The sequence below is a fragment of the Xiphophorus hellerii genome, chromosome 3, assembly GCF_003331165.1.
Source record: "Xiphophorus hellerii strain 12219 chromosome 3, Xiphophorus_hellerii-4.1, whole genome shotgun sequence".
NCBI classification, from domain to species: domain Eukaryota; kingdom Metazoa; phylum Chordata; class Actinopteri; order Cyprinodontiformes; family Poeciliidae; genus Xiphophorus; species Xiphophorus hellerii.
This window is the reverse complement of record NC_045674.1, coordinates 22,305,865-22,324,815: the sequence shown is the minus strand read 5'-3', so window position 1 is coordinate 22,324,815 and position 18,951 is coordinate 22,305,865. Positions and strand designations below refer to the sequence as shown.

General features: G+C 39.0%; 1 protein-coding gene across 1 annotated transcript; it reads left to right on the top strand.

Moving 5' to 3' along the window:
• Window positions 1–1,702: 1,702 nt before the first annotated feature.
• irx4a (iroquois homeobox 4a) lies at window positions 1,703–9,150 on the top strand. Its single transcript, XM_032556029.1, has 5 exons — window positions 1,703–2,063; window positions 2,898–3,149; window positions 3,949–4,055; window positions 5,581–5,891; window positions 6,837–9,150. The coding sequence occupies exons 1-5, from the start codon at window positions 2,019–2,021 to the stop codon at window positions 7,553–7,555; spliced, it is 1,434 nt and encodes a 477-aa protein (XP_032411920.1). The 5' UTR covers window positions 1,703–2,018; the 3' UTR covers window positions 7,556–9,150.
• Window positions 9,151–18,951: the final 9,801 nt, after the last annotated feature.

Here is an 18,951-nt window from a genome sequence, read left to right as displayed (position 1 = left end):
GAATTTCCTAAATCATTTTAACACAAAAGAAGTTAAAGATGGAAGTTACAAAGCTGACTGGTATGATTTACTGAACAAAGTAGATTTTTTTTCCCAATTCTTTTGCTTCTTATATTATTCTCCTTTTTTTACCCACCTTGGAAAACAGGAAGAACGAGACTTTCAGCTTTCCTGTGCAACCAAAAGGTTATCAGTGACCCTCATCTGACCATTCCTCCTGACACTTTTCGGAGGCCCCCCCTCTGTACAGTTGGAAAGCGAGACCCCCAAAGGTAAAATTCTGCTTAGGGCCACATAACCTTGTGCCGGTCCTGTTGCTTCTCTGCTGGGCGTGATGTTGAGGATAAATTGGGCCCCGCCTCCCACTTAATGCACTGTGTGTCACATTAACCCCAATGATTTTTCCCCCCACCCAGTCTAAATGAATAAGACAAAATGAAGCTGCATTTGCGGTAGATGTGAGTGAGTGCTCGCTTGAGCGCTTCCGACGGGTTGTTAAGGTGGCATTAGAGTTAATGCAAATTAAAAGGGCCTGGCTGATCTCTTTTAACCCCCCTCTGTTCGCTGCTTTAATGCGGCCATTTGCTTGGAGGTACTCACCCCCTATAATTCAATTTGTCAAAATGAATGAAGGAACAGACAATTTATAAAGTCCGCCCACCCCAAGGCATTCGAAAAGGCCTTAAAAAGAAAAAAAAAAGCACAAAACAAAAGTTTCCAAGCCAAAGCGCAAGCCTTCCCTGTCGTTACAACCCCTTTATAGCCACTTTCATCTGTAAATGAAAGCGAGCAATTATTGTGAGGTGCCGGTATCATATTATTATGTTGGCCCGGGTCCCCCAGATAGTCATCAATCACTCTCAATCGACCTGTCACCGGCAGGCAGATATCCAGCTGGAGAGGAGAGTAAAGGGGAGGGAGGGGAGTGAGGAGGTAAAAAAAAAAAAAAAAGAGGAGAAGGAGGAGGAGGAGTACATCATCATTAATTTGAGGAGTGACCCCCGGGGCTATCCACATGTCTCAGCCCGGGATTCTCCAAGCGAGGGTGCGCGCAACAGAGGCGAGCTGGTTGCGAACCTTGCAGTTTGGTGACTTGTAAGTCTTTGGTTACTGTCCACCGACAGTTCTACAAGACCCAAACACCATATGATAAACAGACAGACAGACAGACAGACAGACAGACAGACAGATAGATAGATAGATAGATAGTTGACGTACTGCTTTCATGACGTTACGCATTCCGTCTTGAATTTGCATTACTTCCTGCTTAATGTGATAATTTGAAATTAAAAATCAATTAGCTCCTCATGTAATTACCTCAGCGTGCAAGAAGGATAAGAATGCACTTGATTCGGCCTAATGCATTTAAACTGATACATATGTTTCCACAGTCAAGACACTGATTGGCCTAATTGATTGATTGGGAGTCCAAATTAATCTCAGTGCAATGAAATATTTTTTTTCCGTACACGTCTCTCTCTTTTTTTCTCCCATTTTCTTAAGTTAATGGATGTTATTTATTGTATTTTTTTGTGTGTGTGTATTTTTTTGTGTCGTCATTGTGAGGCAGAAAATGCATATTAAAGTTACAGTCTGGTCATTTTCTGACTGGGAAACTTCTGACGTCAGAGTGCTCTCCGTTTAAAACAACCTGCCTCAGCTGCTGACGTCCTTTATACTACTTTTTTATAAGGTAAAAATATGTGCCCGACAAGAGAGCGATTATTCGGGGCATTTTAATTTGTTTGTAACAGACTTTAAAAGGAGAAAAAACTGCACTTTTTTCATTTTTTTATTTTTATTTATTTATTTTTATTTTTAGACTTTTTCCATAAAGGCTTGCTTTTTTAAAAAAATTTTTTAACCCAAATTAAACATGCTACTGTGCTTCGCCCTATAAGCATCCTAGGAGCTTGTGCTTGCCAATCAATTGGAACAGTGAAACAGAGCCACAGCCTGCGCAGGAGTGGAGACCTTCAGTCTCGCTTTATTTCTGGATACCGAGGGACCTCTCTACCATGTCATATCCACAATTTGGATATCCATACTCGTCTGCTCCACAAGTAAGTTCGCGTATTTCTTTTTCTTTTTTCTTTTTTTGCATCTTTACGGTGGCGATCCTTGACTTTTTCCTCTTAACGTAACCGAGTCACTTATTGATTTAAACCCTGATCCCTTTTTTGCGCACTTTTAGACAAGATTCGGCTATCGGGAAAGGTATCGCGTTGCAGCCAGTGATACCTGTGTCTTTCTAGTGGAGGAGGGAAAGAAAAAAAGGGGGTTAAAACGAGGGGGTAACCCGATTCCCTCGACCTCCCATTCACTGATTTCTGTAAGATAATAGCCCGTCTGTAATGTCAACCATATGTTTATCTGCGCTGGAACACGCATGCCAACTTGTTCGGCACACGCCACACCACAAGCCAGCTGCTGTTTGCCTTTGGCTCTGAGCCATAAAAATCATTTTGCTATTACTTTTTTTTTTTTGGTACTACGGAACGGTGATTGGAAAAAAAAATTAATAAAATAAAAAAATAAAAATAAAAACATGATGTGTTTGTTAAGCACGTGTTCTATCTGAATCAAGGCGAACATTTTTGCTCCTTTTGGGCACTTTTACGCGAACATTTTCGCCCCAATTTCCTGTGTTGTGTTGTTTATTGTCTGATATGCATAAACTTTGAGTTATGTGATCATTTCTAAAGAAGCAATATGGCTAAATGAACGAAAAACACGCTTATTGTAAGAAAGCTGAAGCATGTAACGCAGAGTTTTATATACTGTATATATATGAAAAAAATCAGTTCATACTAACTTCAAGATCAGTTTTGTAAAAGAGTGTCCAGACATGACAAACATGTATTTTTGTTTTTTTTTCCTTTTTTGTTCCCTCGTAGTTCCTGATGACAACCAACTCTCTTACCACTTGCTGCGAGTCCACGGGTAGATCCATAGCGGACTCCGGGGTAGCGGCGTCTGGACAGACACCTGTCTACTGTCCCGTGTATGAGAGCCGGCTGCTGGCCACGGCGAGGCATGAACTGAGCTCCGCGGCCGCGCTAGGCGTGTACGGCAGCCCCTACACCGGCGGTCAGGGCTATGGAAATTATGTTACATACGGGACAGACGCGTCGGCTTTCTACTCGCTGGTAAACCTTTCTTCTGTTTCCCTCTTGGCATTGATTAATGGAGCCACGGGGTGCTGAGACTTAAATAAGGCTCTCTCTTCTCGTCTTTAATGACCTGCACCCACAAAATGCCACTGAGATTACCCTCTTAAGGCTTTCCTCCAAGTAATTAAAAAACAGACATGTTAATAACTTTGCATGTCTCGCCAGTTTGTTTCTTCAGCGTTTTCTTTTAGGCAAAGAAAACAGATGGAAAAAAAAGAAAAAAGTTTAATTGTAAGTCACATGAAGAACTGGAGATAAGAAGAGCAGAAAAATCCAAGTGTGATTTTATTTAAATTGTCAAACTTGTTTTTAAGGGAAGTAAAATACACATATAGTATATAAACAAAATGATCTAAAATATAAACAAAATGGTTTAGATTTGGATTTTTTTTTTTTTGAGTAAGGAACTAACAGCTTACGTATTCTTGCAGGAATAAAAGAAAAGACAGACAGGTTTTCTGAGAAATAATGAACTGTTGTAAAGTAGAAAAAAAAGATACTTTAAAGTGCTTTGCCTTTCTGTTTTGTTTGTCAGAAATTTTTTTTATAAAAGTTTACGTCTAAGCTGTTGAAAGGAAAACTTTTTTCAATTTGGATTTGAACCTTTATTATTATTCATCGTAATGCTGAATTGTATTTGTTTCTCTAGTAATTTCCACCTGCAATCAGTGATCAGGGTCTTGATCAGTTGCTTTAAAGCAGCATAACGTTCTCAATCATTTGAACCTCCTCAATGTTGAACACTATACTTATTGAATCACACGTATGTTCACAGGGTACTTTTGATACTAAAGATGCTGCAGCTTCTGCGCATGCGGGAATCACACAAGCCACTGCTTACTACCCTTATGATCCTACCTTGGGACAGTACCAATATGACAGGTATGTCAATTGTTTCACTATTTATTTTTTTTAAAGTTAGCATCATGATGAGCGATACCCTGTTTCCATAGAGTGTGGTGCAGATTTTAAAAGGAGGAGACCCACATGTCCTGTGACACTTATGCCATAATGAAATAACGATGGCAAACTCCTGATTTTAATAATAATAATAATAATAAAAAAAAACTGATTGCAAGTGAGGCTCAGAGAAAAGCCAACTCTCAATGTGTTACCTAAGAAGTGAGGGTGAGTGCTTAAGACACTAAATTAAAACGCAGCTTCTCTTTGTTTTCTGATCAGAAATTTTACTGAAAAAAAAAATACTGTCCTCTTAGCATTAAAACCTGAAGACTCCTTACAGCTTTGAAGAGTGTGCCACCTTGAAAAGGTTTTACCAAAACTAGGATGACATGCAAACTGAAGTCATTCACTAGTTCGCTTTGAGAATTACCATTGAAGATGAAGAAAGTGAAACATGAACAGAACTTCACGTTACAGGCAACCGTTTTTAATATTGTGTGCTGCTTAATGAGAAATGACCACTTAATGCTACAGTGAGTTCTTAGAGTTTTGCAGAAGAATTACACTCGACTTTAGCAAAAAATCTTGACACGCAGCTACTTTAAATCATTCTTATTGGAAGGGGCAAAAAAATAAAAGAAAAAAAACCCATCTGCATGAATCTGTATAGATCTGCAAGCAAGAAATAAAGCTAATACAATCTGTGTATAGCACAGGGAGAGACAAGCAGGCCGACAGGAGTAGCACAATGTCTGCACCCGCCTTTTACCTGAGGGCTCATCATTACACTCAATAAAGCAATTTTTACAGTCTATTTTATCTGAGAGGGTACAACATGGGATTGGGGAAGGTGAACGCTTGCCCTCTTTGCCTGATTCCCTCAGCAGTGCTTGACCTGCACTAAGCCAGACGGAGCAATAAATGCCTCATAAAAAGGTTCCCATGAGGGGAGTTTTAACAGCTCGCTGCTGACTGAAAATCAACACCATGCATTTTAAATGGAGGTTCGCATGAGGTTTGCATTTGTGGATGAGATGAAATTAGGAAAAAGGTCCGCACGCTCCCCTAAGTGTGGCTTCAAGGGGAAATAGTGTGAAGGAAGTGGCGATCGAGTGAGGCAGCCATCAGATGGCAACGTTAATTTGAACAGTTGAGCCACACTTTAGTGGTGATGTTGTCAAGTAAGTTCTGTTGAAAATCTTTGTTTCCCTTGTCTTTACATGTTTGGCGTAACGGTGTAAAGTTCTAGTGATTGTAGCAGACAGATATTTTTTTTTAATTCAGTTACATTTGCAATATTGGAAAGCTATTTTATGAGAAAAAAAAGGGCTTACATTACTCTGTTTACATTTTGGCTCTATTTCCCTCCGTATCAAATGTGAGACAACAACGTTCATTGGGATGAGCATCGGTCTTCTGAAGTCGTAGTGCCCATTTTCTGGAAAACTGAAGCCACATCCACTCCCCTTAATCCAAGTTTACTTTGTATTCTTCTTATTCTCAGATATGGTTCTATGGATGGGGGGACAAGGCGAAAGAACGCTACCCGTGAGACCACCAGCACCCTGAAGGCCTGGCTGCAAGAACACAGGAAGAACCCGTACCCGACCAAAGGGGAGAAGATCATGCTGGCCATCATCACCAAGATGACCCTGACACAGGTCTCCACCTGGTTCGCGAATGCCCGCAGGAGGCTGAAGAAGGAGAACAAGATGACGTGGCCGCCCAGAAACAAGGGCTCAGAGGAGAAGAGATATGATGAGGATGAGGAGGGGTCTCAGGAGGGGCAGATAAAAAGCGAGAATACCGATGATGGTTAGTGTCAAGATGTCTTGCTGTTTGGCAGATTGTAAAATAAAAGACGGATGATTTAGGAAAAGCATGTGAAAATGCATTTCTTTTTAACGTCAGCAGAAGTATGCAATGAAGCTCAGATGATATGGCTTAATTATCTAAGCAGGAAGAAAAAGATCAAATTAAGCTTTTTGTTGTTTTTGCATGTGAGAATGTGATTTTTGTTGTTGACTCTGCTTCATTTTGTTAAACTACACATTCAGTGTACTAACCATTACAATAACATATATTCTTTCTAATGCTTGCCACTTCACCAAGGTGATTAGAACATATACACGGAAATTGTAAAAAATGTTGTTCTTTTTTATTATTGAGCAGGGTAGCCTTAGCTGTTTAAAGTGGTCCCAACATAACTGGTGTTGAAGGACAATTTTTATTTTTCTCAATTCAACTTCCATTAGAAAGGACAGTTTTGTTCATAGTGATGGTGTTTTGTTTTGCTAAAACTCACTAAAACAGTGTTACGGTAACACAGTACACTAAGCTACAGGGTTTTATCATCGTTCATATCAATAAAGTTTTAGAAATAAAAAGTCTGTGACACTTTTAATGCTCATTTCCAAAAGTTATGTCATCCAAAAAATAAAAAAAAGTTGGCTAAAACTGTTATTAGCATATAAGCAGTAGAGTTTTAGTACATAGACTGTGTTACAAGCAGTTTGTATACAGGGACACGTCTCGATATCATCTTGGTAAGGATTTTTTTTTTTTTTCTTTTGTTATAGACTTTTAAAATTAGTTTTAATGTATAGGCTCAGTGATTGTGGTAGGTTCAAATAATGTTTCGTGTGAAATCAAACATTCTCGGGCTCGTTGTTGTGCTCTTTTCCCGACGTAAATTTAACCCTCTTTTTTTTTTTTTTTTTTTTTTTTTTTAAATATCTCCTTTCCTCCCTTTCCTCGCAGACACCAGAAGTCGAGCTGATAAGGAACTCCAGCTGAGCGACCTGGACGATTTTGACACGCTCGAGTCTGAAAGCTCTGAGTGTGAGATGAAGCATCGGTACCACATGAACACGCACATGTCGACGACAAGCGACTGCTCCGCCGAGCACCTCATTAAGAACGCGTCTCTGAAGATCTCCGTTCCGGTGCCTCTCGGCGGGGAGCAGGACTTGGGTAAAACCTGCATCAAAACGAGTCCGGAGGACTTCCAGCCGGACAGCATGCAGCAGCAGCAGCAGCAGGCAAAGTCGTGCTACACTCAGCAGCAGCAGGGTCACCAATTATTAGACGGCAAGCCTCGAATCTGGTCTTTGGCACAGACAGCAACGTCCCTGAACCAGACTGAATATCCGTCCTGCATGCTGAGGTGCCAGGCGCCTCCCTCCTCACTCACCCAGTCCCCCGCCGCCACTTCCCCCGTAACCGTCCTGGACAACCGGCAGGACTCGCCGGTCACCACGCTGAGGAACTGGGTGGACGGGGTTTTCCACGACCCCCTGTTCAGGCACAGCACTTTGAGCCAGGCTCTGACCAATACGACCGTCTCCTGGACCACGAACACCAAAGGCAGCGTGCTGGAGGCGGAGAGGAGTGCGGCGGCCTTGCAGCAGCACCAAGACCCGCCCAAAGACAGTGCCATGAGTTTCCCAAAAACTATCAACAAGCTTTTTTGCTCCTAACGTAACTAACTCACAGATAAAGACTTCTTTTCGGACTAAAACAAAAAAAAAACAAAAAAAAAACGAGGTGGATAAGCCTGTTAAGTCTCCACGATTCCTTTATGTTTTATTATTTTTACCTGTATTCATAAACTGTTACAGACGTAAAACATCCGGATCAGTTTGATTCATTTAAACCAACGCACGCACAGAATTAAATAATAATTAATGAAAAAATGTATAAATAACAGTTTACAACTCGAAGGGGAAACAAAAAAGTAGGCCTGCGATTATTATTATTATTTATTTTTTTCAAGATCTCTTTTACTATGAGCATGCAAATGTTATTAATTAAGCATAATTTAAGTCTCAGCAGATGAGAATCACTATTAAAAAAAAAGAAGAAGAAAAAAAAGTCTCACATATGCACTGCTCTCTCTGAAGAAGTGAATGAGAGCGTTTCGACTTTGTTCACTGAAAATAAAAGCAGTCGCTTTCTGAAGAAGAGCTTGTCATGTCGGGTTAATGCTGAGAGTTGCTGTCCAGGGTGCTGAAGACGCCCTTTACTGTAGAAAACGACGTCTTCCACATGCGTCTCGCTTAAAAATACATTTTACAAGCCATTCAATTTCTAATCCTTCCAATTCAGACACCTTTCTTTTACTGTCACGTTTAAGGAAAACATCAATTTCTATTTAATGACAGCTTGTAAATAAAGCAGCTCAAAGCACGAGGCAGGCCAATGTCTGTATCTAAGATCTGCCTCATTAATTCCCTCTAAACAGCCTGTAATTGGGATGTTTGCAGTCATATTTCATGTCAAGCTATTGATTTCCTCCCTCACCTCTCTTCCCTCTCTGATAATATTATTGAAACAGTTCAGCATATCATCCACCACGGGGCTGTCAAAGGGATAAGGTATTCTACTAACAGCTTCAAACGGAAGAGGAAATCATTTAAAGAGATGAATTTTTGTTCATGTTCTGCAGAGTCTGTATGGGGCCCCAAACACAATTTGATTTGATTTCTCCAACTACCACCACTCTCCACATTCAAGTAATAACCCCTGATTGCATTCCCCCTCCCCAAGTACGTTTTAGCAAATTATAACTAATTTTGTGATTCTTTCCTGGCCCATGACGACAAGGCCGGGGAGATCGTGTGGACTGTGTCAGAGCTTAACTCGATTATTCCAAACCGAACAGAATTAAAAAAAAATAAATAAATATCAGAGTCGTGGTTTGTGTGTTTTGGTCGTTAGTGGGAGATCGTTAGAATGGCTCCCTGTGAGGCTCACCCAGGGCACCATTTGTGCAACAACCGCCACTGTCATACTTTCAGCTGAACACTTTTAACTGATTTCCATATAAACATTTTAAACAACAGGAGCATTTCCACATCAAACAACGGAGGGAAAAAAAATACATTTGTTAACATGATTCATGCAACAATTTTAGCGCCTGTAATGCCATCCCTGTTGGTTTTGGAGCTTTAAGCAGGTTTTTCTTTGGCTTCAAGATGAGGTTCTGCCATGTCCATACTGCCATTTTTCAAGAGGAAGGACCCCATAAAGAAAAAAACAAACAAACAAACAAAAAAAAAGAATAAAATAAAAATGAAAACTGGATGCTGACTCCCCTTCTGAGAAGTGTAAAAGGTTTTTTTCTCTCTTTTTTTATGTGAGAGGCTCTCACGTCGTCTAAAAGTGAAAAGGGCAAAGGAACTCAAATTAGTTGTTGTAGATAAAAGGGCAAAAAGAGAAGGAGTCAAGGGTACTTGACAGTAATGGCGAAAGTGGAGCTCTCGGGGGACTCTGTCTGTCCTGTGAGAGAAAGAGGAGGAGGGCTTTAGTGATGAATTTTAATAGGATAAGAGCCAACAACTGAGATCTGCTTATTTTTTTAGTTTTGTTTTTTTTTGGGTGAAATAAACATCTATACATACGAGCCTTTATTAGGATTCTATTATTTCTCTCGCTTTCTTCACTTAACCCTATTTGTCTTGCACATGAAGTCGCTCATGATGGAAATTAGCAAAGAATAAACCACAGACATCCTCGCCTTCTAATAAATTCGGCATGAAGATCAGGCCTCGAAACCAAACGGCCTGTCCGACCAGAGAAAGAGAAATAAGGAAATGCAAGAGGAGGGAGAGGAAGGGACAAATCCTGTGTGCAGAAAGGCAGGGCTGGTATAACCAAATCAGTCAGCCGTGGCAAATATGAACGCACAGAGGGAGCGTGATGGTAAATTAACAGGAGCTTTTTACATAGAGGCCAAATAAAACTGCAATCAGTGACGCGTTACTTTTCATTAAGCCGCTTTGACAGCAGCATATTCCGCCACTCCGACACAGGGAGCAGGGGGCCCAGGTTAGAAATAAACTGCTCTCGAACCGAGAGTCATAAGATAATTCCTTAAGCTCCATTAACAACTCTTAGCCGCAGGAAATGGGCTCCCCCTGAAAACATCTCCAAATCTAAAAGCTTTATCGACCTGGCAAACCTCAGCTGATGGCTTCTCTTTTTTTTTTCCCTAACCCCCCCATCTCTCCTACGCCCCCCCATCTACCCCATCTTACCTCTCACTCTCTACACCCTCACACTCACCCCCTCCCTTTTTCTTTTTTTTTTCTTTTTTCAACTTAAGGGACAGAAACGTCCAACTGAGGTAATAGACTTTGACACAACACATTAAATGGGAAATGAGAAAAGGGAGAGGAAAGGGCACTCTTAAACGCCTTTTAAACGTTACCAATTAGAGGTTTTAAACTTGAATAAGATGTAGGCCTTTGGCACATGCCAGGGTGATGGGACATTTAGCTGATGGGCCAGGCCAACTTGGTAAAACCAACACCTATCTAAGCACATCAGTCCTCCTGTAACGGAAGAATCAAATGATTGTAAACTTGGTTTCCCTTCTATAGGAAAAAAAAAAAACATGGATGTTTGCCATTTTAAAAACTTAATATCATAATAGCAACACAACCTGTTTCTAATATTTCTTAAAAAATCTTTCCAGCAAACATTTTGGTTCGTTTATTAAAGGCCCACAAACAAGAGCGACCAAAGATGCCAAACAATCACCAGTGTGGCGTTTTGCCCCAGAGGGAAAGGAAGCCTGGGTCAGGTTAATACCTCTGTGACCCTGAGCCATAAATATATTTACACATCATTACACATCAACAGACACACACTTGAACTCTCTCTGCCTCCCGCGCGCACACGCACGCAGAGAGTAGCCGCCCCGTAAAATGCAATGTCACAGTTGTATGCATGAGGCCCTAATTGAATATTTAATCCATCCGGCTAACATTAATATAGCAAGAATAGCGCTAATGTGATCAAGCCTTAAATGAAATGGTGTAAAGCATGATCACACACAAAAGGCAGTGTGTAAAAAGTGCACACCAAGACACCCCGACACACACACACACACACAAAAAAATTATGTTCTCACGGCCCCTTTTAGAATCAATGGCATGAATGCTTTTCCCAATAAAAATGAAGAAGATTTATCTTTTAGTATGTCTTGGTAAGTATTTGCACTAATTAATCTTTCTACAATGTTGTTACATTACAATAACAAAACAAAATTTTATTTGGATTCTATGTAATCGACCAATGAAATGTAGCATATAACTGGTAAGTCTGCAGGAAATAATACATAACTTTTACATTATTTTTACATATAAATGTCTGAAGATATTATTTATCACCCTATTACTCTGATGTCCCTTTATAAGATTTACTGCAATCACTTGCCTTCAGACATCACTGTATTCATAAACCACATTCATAGGCCACATTTATGTAATATGAATATGAATATCAACACTGCTGTCCTGTCAAGGCCTCAGAGGTTAATTAAAAAAATACTATTGAACAAACAGCATCATGAGGCCAGGGTTTGGAAAGGCAGAGTTAGTGTATATTAGCATTCTTGGTACATCGTACAGAGTGTAGTTTAACCCATCGTTTAAAAATTGAAAGAGTTTGACACAACTTCCCACTTACCAAGACATTAGAGAATCAGCCAATATGTCAATGGTAGCTTTTAGCTTATACTTTCGCTAAAAGTATTGGCAAAAGTCTCCTCTTTTTGATGTGCTACATTGAGAGAAACATAAAATAGAAGACTTCACCTGAAATTGCTGCAAAAGATGGTTCTACAAAATATTTACTCAAGATTGGCTCAATAGATCTGCAATAGATGCCAAACCTTTGAGATTTATTTTATTAAAAAAATGTTCAAAGCTATGTATCCTTTGCCTTACAATTGTGCATTTTTGTGACCGTCTGTCAGAAAATGTCAATAAAATTCAGAAAATGTGGTGGAGTTATTGATCATTGACTACTGTTGCAAAGCAGCTACAACAGACAGGACTTGATTTCATAAAAATGTAATCATATAACACCAAGATCTGGTTATTTCTGCAAATTAAATAAAAACGCTTAGCTTAGAGAGGATGAGTGTGTTGTTTCGGGTTGTTTGTGCTTGAAATCACTCACCATTCCCACGACATTCGGCTTTGTGCTGAACAGCAGATTTAACTGCTGTCGTCGTTCTGCCGCCACACTGAGATGTGGACATTTTATCCCACTGCTTTAAGATCTGAAGTGCCTCCTGTTATCCTTCCTCCAGTGTTTGGAGATAGGGTCTGTGTGCTTGTGTGGACCGGTGTTTGTGTGTGATCACTTGCATTTTGTGGCCAGAGCCCTGCTGCCAAAAGAACATGTCCAGGATGCACCTTCAGCCCCTTGCGACTGGCCTTTATCAGCCCCCTGCTGCCATCACCTCCCTGCAGTCTTTCCGCAGGTCAAGAAGTGTCAGTCTGAGGTGCAGTTGCTTTTCATCATCCCCGTCATCTTAAGCTGATCAGAAAAACCCTTGATCCTTCTCCAAATTCTGAATCACAAATGTTGACAGTAAAAACATAAATAAAACAACAACAACAAAAAAAAAACAATGATTTGCAAATGAATTGCTTTTTGCTAAAGCTAATTTCTATTAGTTGTAGTCAGATTTGGTTATCTTAATGTGCTCACCAATAGTTCAAGCTCCCTAAATAAAGTCTGGCGTTGCAATCTGCAGCTGTTTTTGAGCTCGTTGGAAGGGTCAAGAGGATGTAATCACGGGTCATGATGACACATTTCAACTTTGACACTTGGTTAAGCCCCCTCACCAGATAACTTAGGCAGCTCAATCCCCCCAACTATCTGTTTAAAATTAGCCTAAACCTTTTTCAGTCTAGTTTAGTAAAACAAATATTTTCCAACACACAAGACTGCAGCAACAGCAATGTAAATGTATGTAAATAATTGGAAGTTTACTAACGGCTCAAGAATATGCTTGATCAAATAAAAAAACAAAAAAGTGTAAAACACGGTTATATTTGAGCTCTTGTTGAATAATAGACAACATCATACCTTTCGCTCGCTGTCCTTTTACAGGGAAATAGAGAATTCTGTTAAATAAAACCAAAGTTTGTAAAACTGAACCTGGGTGTTGTCATATAACCTCAAAAAAATCAACAGAAGAAAGTAAGTCTGGTGTTTTCTTTCCCCTCTCCGCAGAAACATTAAAGCCATGTAAAAGTAATTGCTAAAGGTCAAAAGAGACTGTGTTTTACCAAGACATTTGTGTTTATCATTCAGGACAGATCAATACAGTACTGTTGTTTTAAAGAACAAAAGCCAGGGAGACTTAACACTGACCTTTGTTTCCATTTTCCATTGTGTTTAGGAGGTTCAACGAATCATACAAATAAGGCCCTCAGGTTTGTTGGGGAATCAAAAAACAATTTTCAAAGTTTGAAGTGAATGTTTAACCCTGTAAATACTGGGATGTACTTCTTTTTTTATATAACTAAACTCATATTTGAACATAAATAAACATAATGACATCAATTAAATTTTTAGAACATATCTGTTTAGCTGTTTTTCAGTCAATATAAACACTATGTGTACATCTAATAAAAAGTTGAAATGTTTTAATGTTTCTGTGTATCAACGTTCAGACTCATTACATTTTGTTTGAACTGTAGAGGTATTTAATCTTGTTATATATATATATATATATATATATATATATATATATATATATATACAGTACAGACCAAAAGTTTGGACACACCTTTCTAATTCAATGGGTTTTCTTATTTTCATGACTATTTATAAGGCAAGAAATCCCACTTATTAACCTGACAGGGCAGGTTGACCTATGAAGTGAAAACCATTTCAGGTGACTACCTCTTGAAGTTCATCAAGAAAATGCAGAGTGTGTGCAAAGCAGTAATCACAGCAAAAGGTTGCTACTTTGAAGAAACTAGAATATAAGGGGTATTTTCAGTTGTTTTACACTTTTTGTTTAGTGCATATTTCCACATGTGTTATTCATAGTTTTGATGCCTTCAGTGTGAATCTACAATGTCAATAGTCATGAAAATAAAGGAAACTCATTGAATTAAAAGGTGTGTCCAAACTTTTGGTCTGTACTGTATATATATATATATATATATATATATATATATATATATATATATATATATATAACATCCTTGTTAAAATAACAAATTGTATAACCCATTCACTATTAGCATTTTGCTGTTGCATTTTCCTGAAACAAACACCTTATCACTTTTATTTGACAACATCCATTCAGTGCTTTATAGACCCTTTAGGTGTCCAAAATATAAATCTTACATCCATCTTGCATTAATAAGCGCATTAAATACATATGTTGTTTGTCACTGGTTTCTCAGCTCTGTGTTTTGTTTTGTTTTTTCTCTCTTTGTGCATGTGCAGAAGTAGATTCCTAATATCTATTTCTTACATCCTCTCTCTTCCTTCGTTTCATTTTTAAATCCTTTCTGGTTCTTAAGGAATTCTGAAAAGGTTGTTTCAGTTGATACTCATGACGGATCTGGATATCAAACCGGACTTGCTGTGCATATCAGTGACAACAATCTGCACGGCATTAAAAGGTGCTAATTCACTTTCAGCTTTCTTTGTTGGATTTAACCGCAAACCTTGACTTTTAAAACATTTGCGGAACATTTCCACTGTTTTGCAGCAAAGAAAATGAAAGCAGAAAGACTCCAAAATAGCACCACTAACAAGTCCCGCTGAGAGAGAGAGAGAGAAAAAGAGACACCTTTGCAGGCCCATTGCTCCTGGGCTACAACATGTCGTGTGACGACTCAGTAACTCCAACAGGTCCACTTTAGACTATTTGGAGAGTTTTGAAAGACAGCCCGGCCAACTGTGAGTGTGTGGTCTGACTCGCTGTACGATTCTCCGCCTGCCATGCGTCTCAATCAAGCCAAACGTCTGTTTCCTAGCTGCTCTGTCTTTACTTTGCCCTCCTTTCTCTCTCTCTCTCTTTCTTTTTTGTATCTTTTCTTCTCCTGCCAAGCTCTACTTCGGAGCAAGAAGTGGGACTTTACATTCTCGAATCAAATTATGATGAGTCAGCCAAGCGATGTGTTTTCCGTCTCTCTCCGAAATAACAACCTGAATCTGTACTTTCTCCTGACAATCCAGAGGGAGAAGAGCAAGACAGTGTCTTTGTTCACAAGCTTGTAACTGTGCTGGGCTGGTTGCGACCGAGTTTATAAGATCCACTGGCTGCAGGGTTAACTGGGATTCCACAGTGGTCAAGCCTCTTAGTTTGCCTTTCAGCAAAGCATTTTACAAGATTTCCCAATTTCTGCTTTTGTGACCTACTTGACAGGTGATATTTTCTAACTTTAAATTCACTTCTACCCAACAATGCAGGTAAATCTACCTTAAATAAAAGTTCTCTATGTGAAGAACTGCTGACTTCTGCAAACACTCAAGTAGAACGAAAATGAATCATGCTGTATTATTATTATTATTATTATTATTTACATATAGTTAATATAAAAATGTGACAATCATATATTTTAGACCCCTATACTCTAATTGCATCAAATTTGAACTTAACTGTTAGATGTTCAAGTCAGCTAGTTATACTAGTTTCAAAGAAATCTTTGTAAAAGATTAACAAGATGTCATTGGAGACACCAAACAGTTCAAGTCCCCTGATGAACACACTGATGAATCTGTGAGCAGACTTTTGCCACATTTGTTTTCCAACTGACATCACTATCTATGCAAACTCCAAGATTTATTTGTATGAATCCACCAGTGTAATTTTTGGACCATGTATGGCAACAGGAGTCCATTCACCAACTAACCTGGGGTCCATAACCACCTCCTCTGTCTTTCTTGTGTTAATGTGCTGTTGATGAGCATCAAACCAAACCACAAATTTTTCCCCAGTGGCTGTATGCCTGCATAAGACAGAGCAGGATGTCAGCAAGCTAAGAACTACAGTGCCATCTGAAAAATTTAATCACAAAGACTCATAACTATTACAATCAATGTAAACAACTTCTACATCCCTGAGGTGCTCCAGAAAATGTCTGTCTAATTGAAAGAAACAAACGGTACTATTTAATCAAAGAGGGATTCACATTCAAGTGGAATAGTTTTATTAAATTAAGAAGTGGTTGAGACAAAGGTGTGGTCGACAAAGATGATGACACTACAGAGGTTAGTGTCATAAACACATGAGTTTTATTAGTGTGAATATTATGGACATTTTAAAAAGATAGACAGTTTTAAAGTTGTAGGATTCAAATAATTTTCATCACTGGAGACAAAGAAGTACAAAGAGTGGGGCTTTGTTTTCAAACAGTTTTATAAGATCTTCAAACTTTTAGAACTTTCAGGTGAGTAATTCATCTCAAAGAAAAAAATAAAAAGACTAAAGGTGTTTTTCATACATCAGAAGACAGTTTTCTCTCCTCCCTTCTGGTCAGTGGTGCTGAGGTCCGTCCCTGCATAAGCAGTGTGCAGGACTAGTACAGAGGCTGCGGCTGACTGATCTCCCGGCTCATTAAGGCACTGGCGAGCCCATTTGGCCCGGTCCTGTAATGGGAGCCTGTACTGTGTCAGAAACACTTATTTGCTCCACAGCCATCACAGGACATTAACATTCACGACGGCCTATCACACGAGAGGAGGTGAGAGGGGGTCATTGGGGCGTCTCAGAGGGCTTACTCACCACCCCTAGCCCATTTGAGTGTGCGCGTGCACGCACGCCTACACACACACACACACACACACACACACAGTAGACTTCCATTTCTTATGTAAACATAAAGACAAATAGAACTTACACTAAACATTGGTCTCAATCTGAAACTCTTAAGCCCCTGCATGTTCCCTGTATACATGGACTGCTTTTGTTCATGCATCTGAAAAAGCATGCCGTGATATAGTTTCAATTTCCTAACACACTTTTTTGTTGATTGCATGCACACACACTCGCAAACCCTGCGATCTCTTACACACTCAAGGAAACATGCAATCAGCCCTCTAAGTAAAGGTCACATTTGCAATGCAGGTGACTCGAGCAGAAGGCACAAGGTAATTGGCTGACGGGACGGGGAGTGCTAATACCTTGTCTCCAAAAGATTATGTGATGGATGAGAATAGCTTGGCATTGGGGTAATTAGATGTGTTTTGAGAAGACGAGACTGGGCCAAGCCCTTCTCTTATAGTGAGTGGAAGTAAATTGGTAAAATGGAAGAAAGTCACTGAAGGGGAGGCATCCTAAGAACTTGGGGTCACATAAGGTCTTACTTCAAATCTCTAGATCAGTAGAAGGCTAACACTGAAATCAAAACGAACACCAACTTAAAGGTGAATTCTACTAAATCGTCAATATTATGGATTGTTGGGAGACTATAGAGCAGATAAACAGAGGTAGCATTTATCTAGTGCTATTTCTTACTACAATAAAATGTGATTACTGTTAGAATTCTACAATCAGATTAAAAATATACATATAATTTGCATTCCAGTGAGGCTCGTTTGTCAGATTAAAAGTGCGTTTTGAATTTCATAAAATTTCAAATAAGTTTATTTATATTCCACCAATTCACATTAAATGACATCTTGATTCACTTTACAAACAAGTAATTTAAATTCATGTGACAAAGTGGTTCAGTTTCTGTTCACCACTTGTCTCTTATTCTTATTTCTGATTCATCTACTTTCTGTAGCTGGTCAAAATGCTTAAATGTAAACATTAGTTTGCAACTTTGCTGTACTTCCTATCCCGGGTTTGTTTGTGTTAGCATTATTTTGCAGTTTCCATCTATTTATATGTTTAGGTTAAAGCTACTACTTCTGGACTATTGGTTGAACTTGTTTATTTTGTTTCAAAGTATATTCATGGTATTTGTTTTCCTTTTTACTCACCATTGTTTGTCCCTTGTAGATCTGCAGCAGGGCAGGAGTATGGGAGGGGCCGACCCAGTATTTCCTGTTTAAATGGCTGGATGACGTCATTGATTACCTTGCTGGGTTCTACCAATTAGAGGGTTTTCTTCGGAGTATTGCTTTGATTGTTTTTCTTTAAAGTAACTTTTTGAGTTTTCTTGTATTACAGGGTTTATATTGCAGACTATTTCATTATGTAGATGAGTTTGTAAATTAGATTAATAATTTTATTCCTGTTTCTGTTTAGACTTGTTTTGTTTTCTACCTGTTTGATTGTGGCTTGGTCCACTCAAGTGCATTTGTGTTGCCAATTGGCTATAAGAACAGTGAGTTCTTTGAAGTTTGGGGGAAAAAAATGGTTGTCAGAGTCAAAAGAAACAAATAAAAGTCATCGGAAGAATCTGGAACCGGTGGCTGATGCTGTTTTTTTGTTCACCTTGCTGATCCTTGACCACACTACTTTACAATTCAAACAGACAAAATTTCCAAGTAATCCTAGAAGTGATGGATACAATGAGCTAAAGAGTGAGTTGTGCTTTCCCCAAAAGCAATAATCAACATTACACCAATAAGATATGGGCAGAAACTAATGCTAACGTGTTAGCTTCTATTCAAATTATATCAATTGCCAATAATTTACATAGTCTATGATACTCTTAGATATTGTACTTATGTTTATATCTTGTACTTTAATGTCCATATTTTTGTACCTAGGTCTGTTTCAAATAAAGTTATTGGATAAAAAAAGAGTGAAGTAAGAAGAGGATATGGAGCTGCTGTGCAAACTGTCTTCACCCACTTCAAAATAAGAGCATGAATGTTAACGTTTAACTACTTGAATTAACAGTTTATAACCAAAAATGTCAACACAGATGTTAAACTTTATTCAGCTGAAAGTTTTTACAAAATAGGAAACTTTCAGTTGGGAATTGTATTTCCAGAATTTCTCTATGTGGCAACCTGGGGTGGATTTTCTTTATTTTGAAACCCAAATGTAAGATGTTAAAGTTTAAGATAAGGGAAACCGACAACGCCACCTGGAATAACTCCAGGAAAATAGAATAATAATAAGGACACAGGTACGTTCTACTGGGAATGAGAC

Excerpts from the sequence above, each read along its gene's own strand:
- irx4a (XM_032556029.1), top strand. The coding sequence starts at position 2,019 with ATGTCATATCCACAATTTGGATATCCATACTCGTCTGCTCCACAA. Across the intron at positions 4,056-5,580 it reads GGACAGTACCAATATGACAG|ATATGGTTCTATGGATGGGG; the intron begins GTATGTCAATTG and ends TCTTATTCTCAG. Across the intron at positions 5,892-6,836 it reads AAGCGAGAATACCGATGATG|ACACCAGAAGTCGAGCTGAT; the intron begins GTTAGTGTCAAG and ends CTTTCCTCGCAG.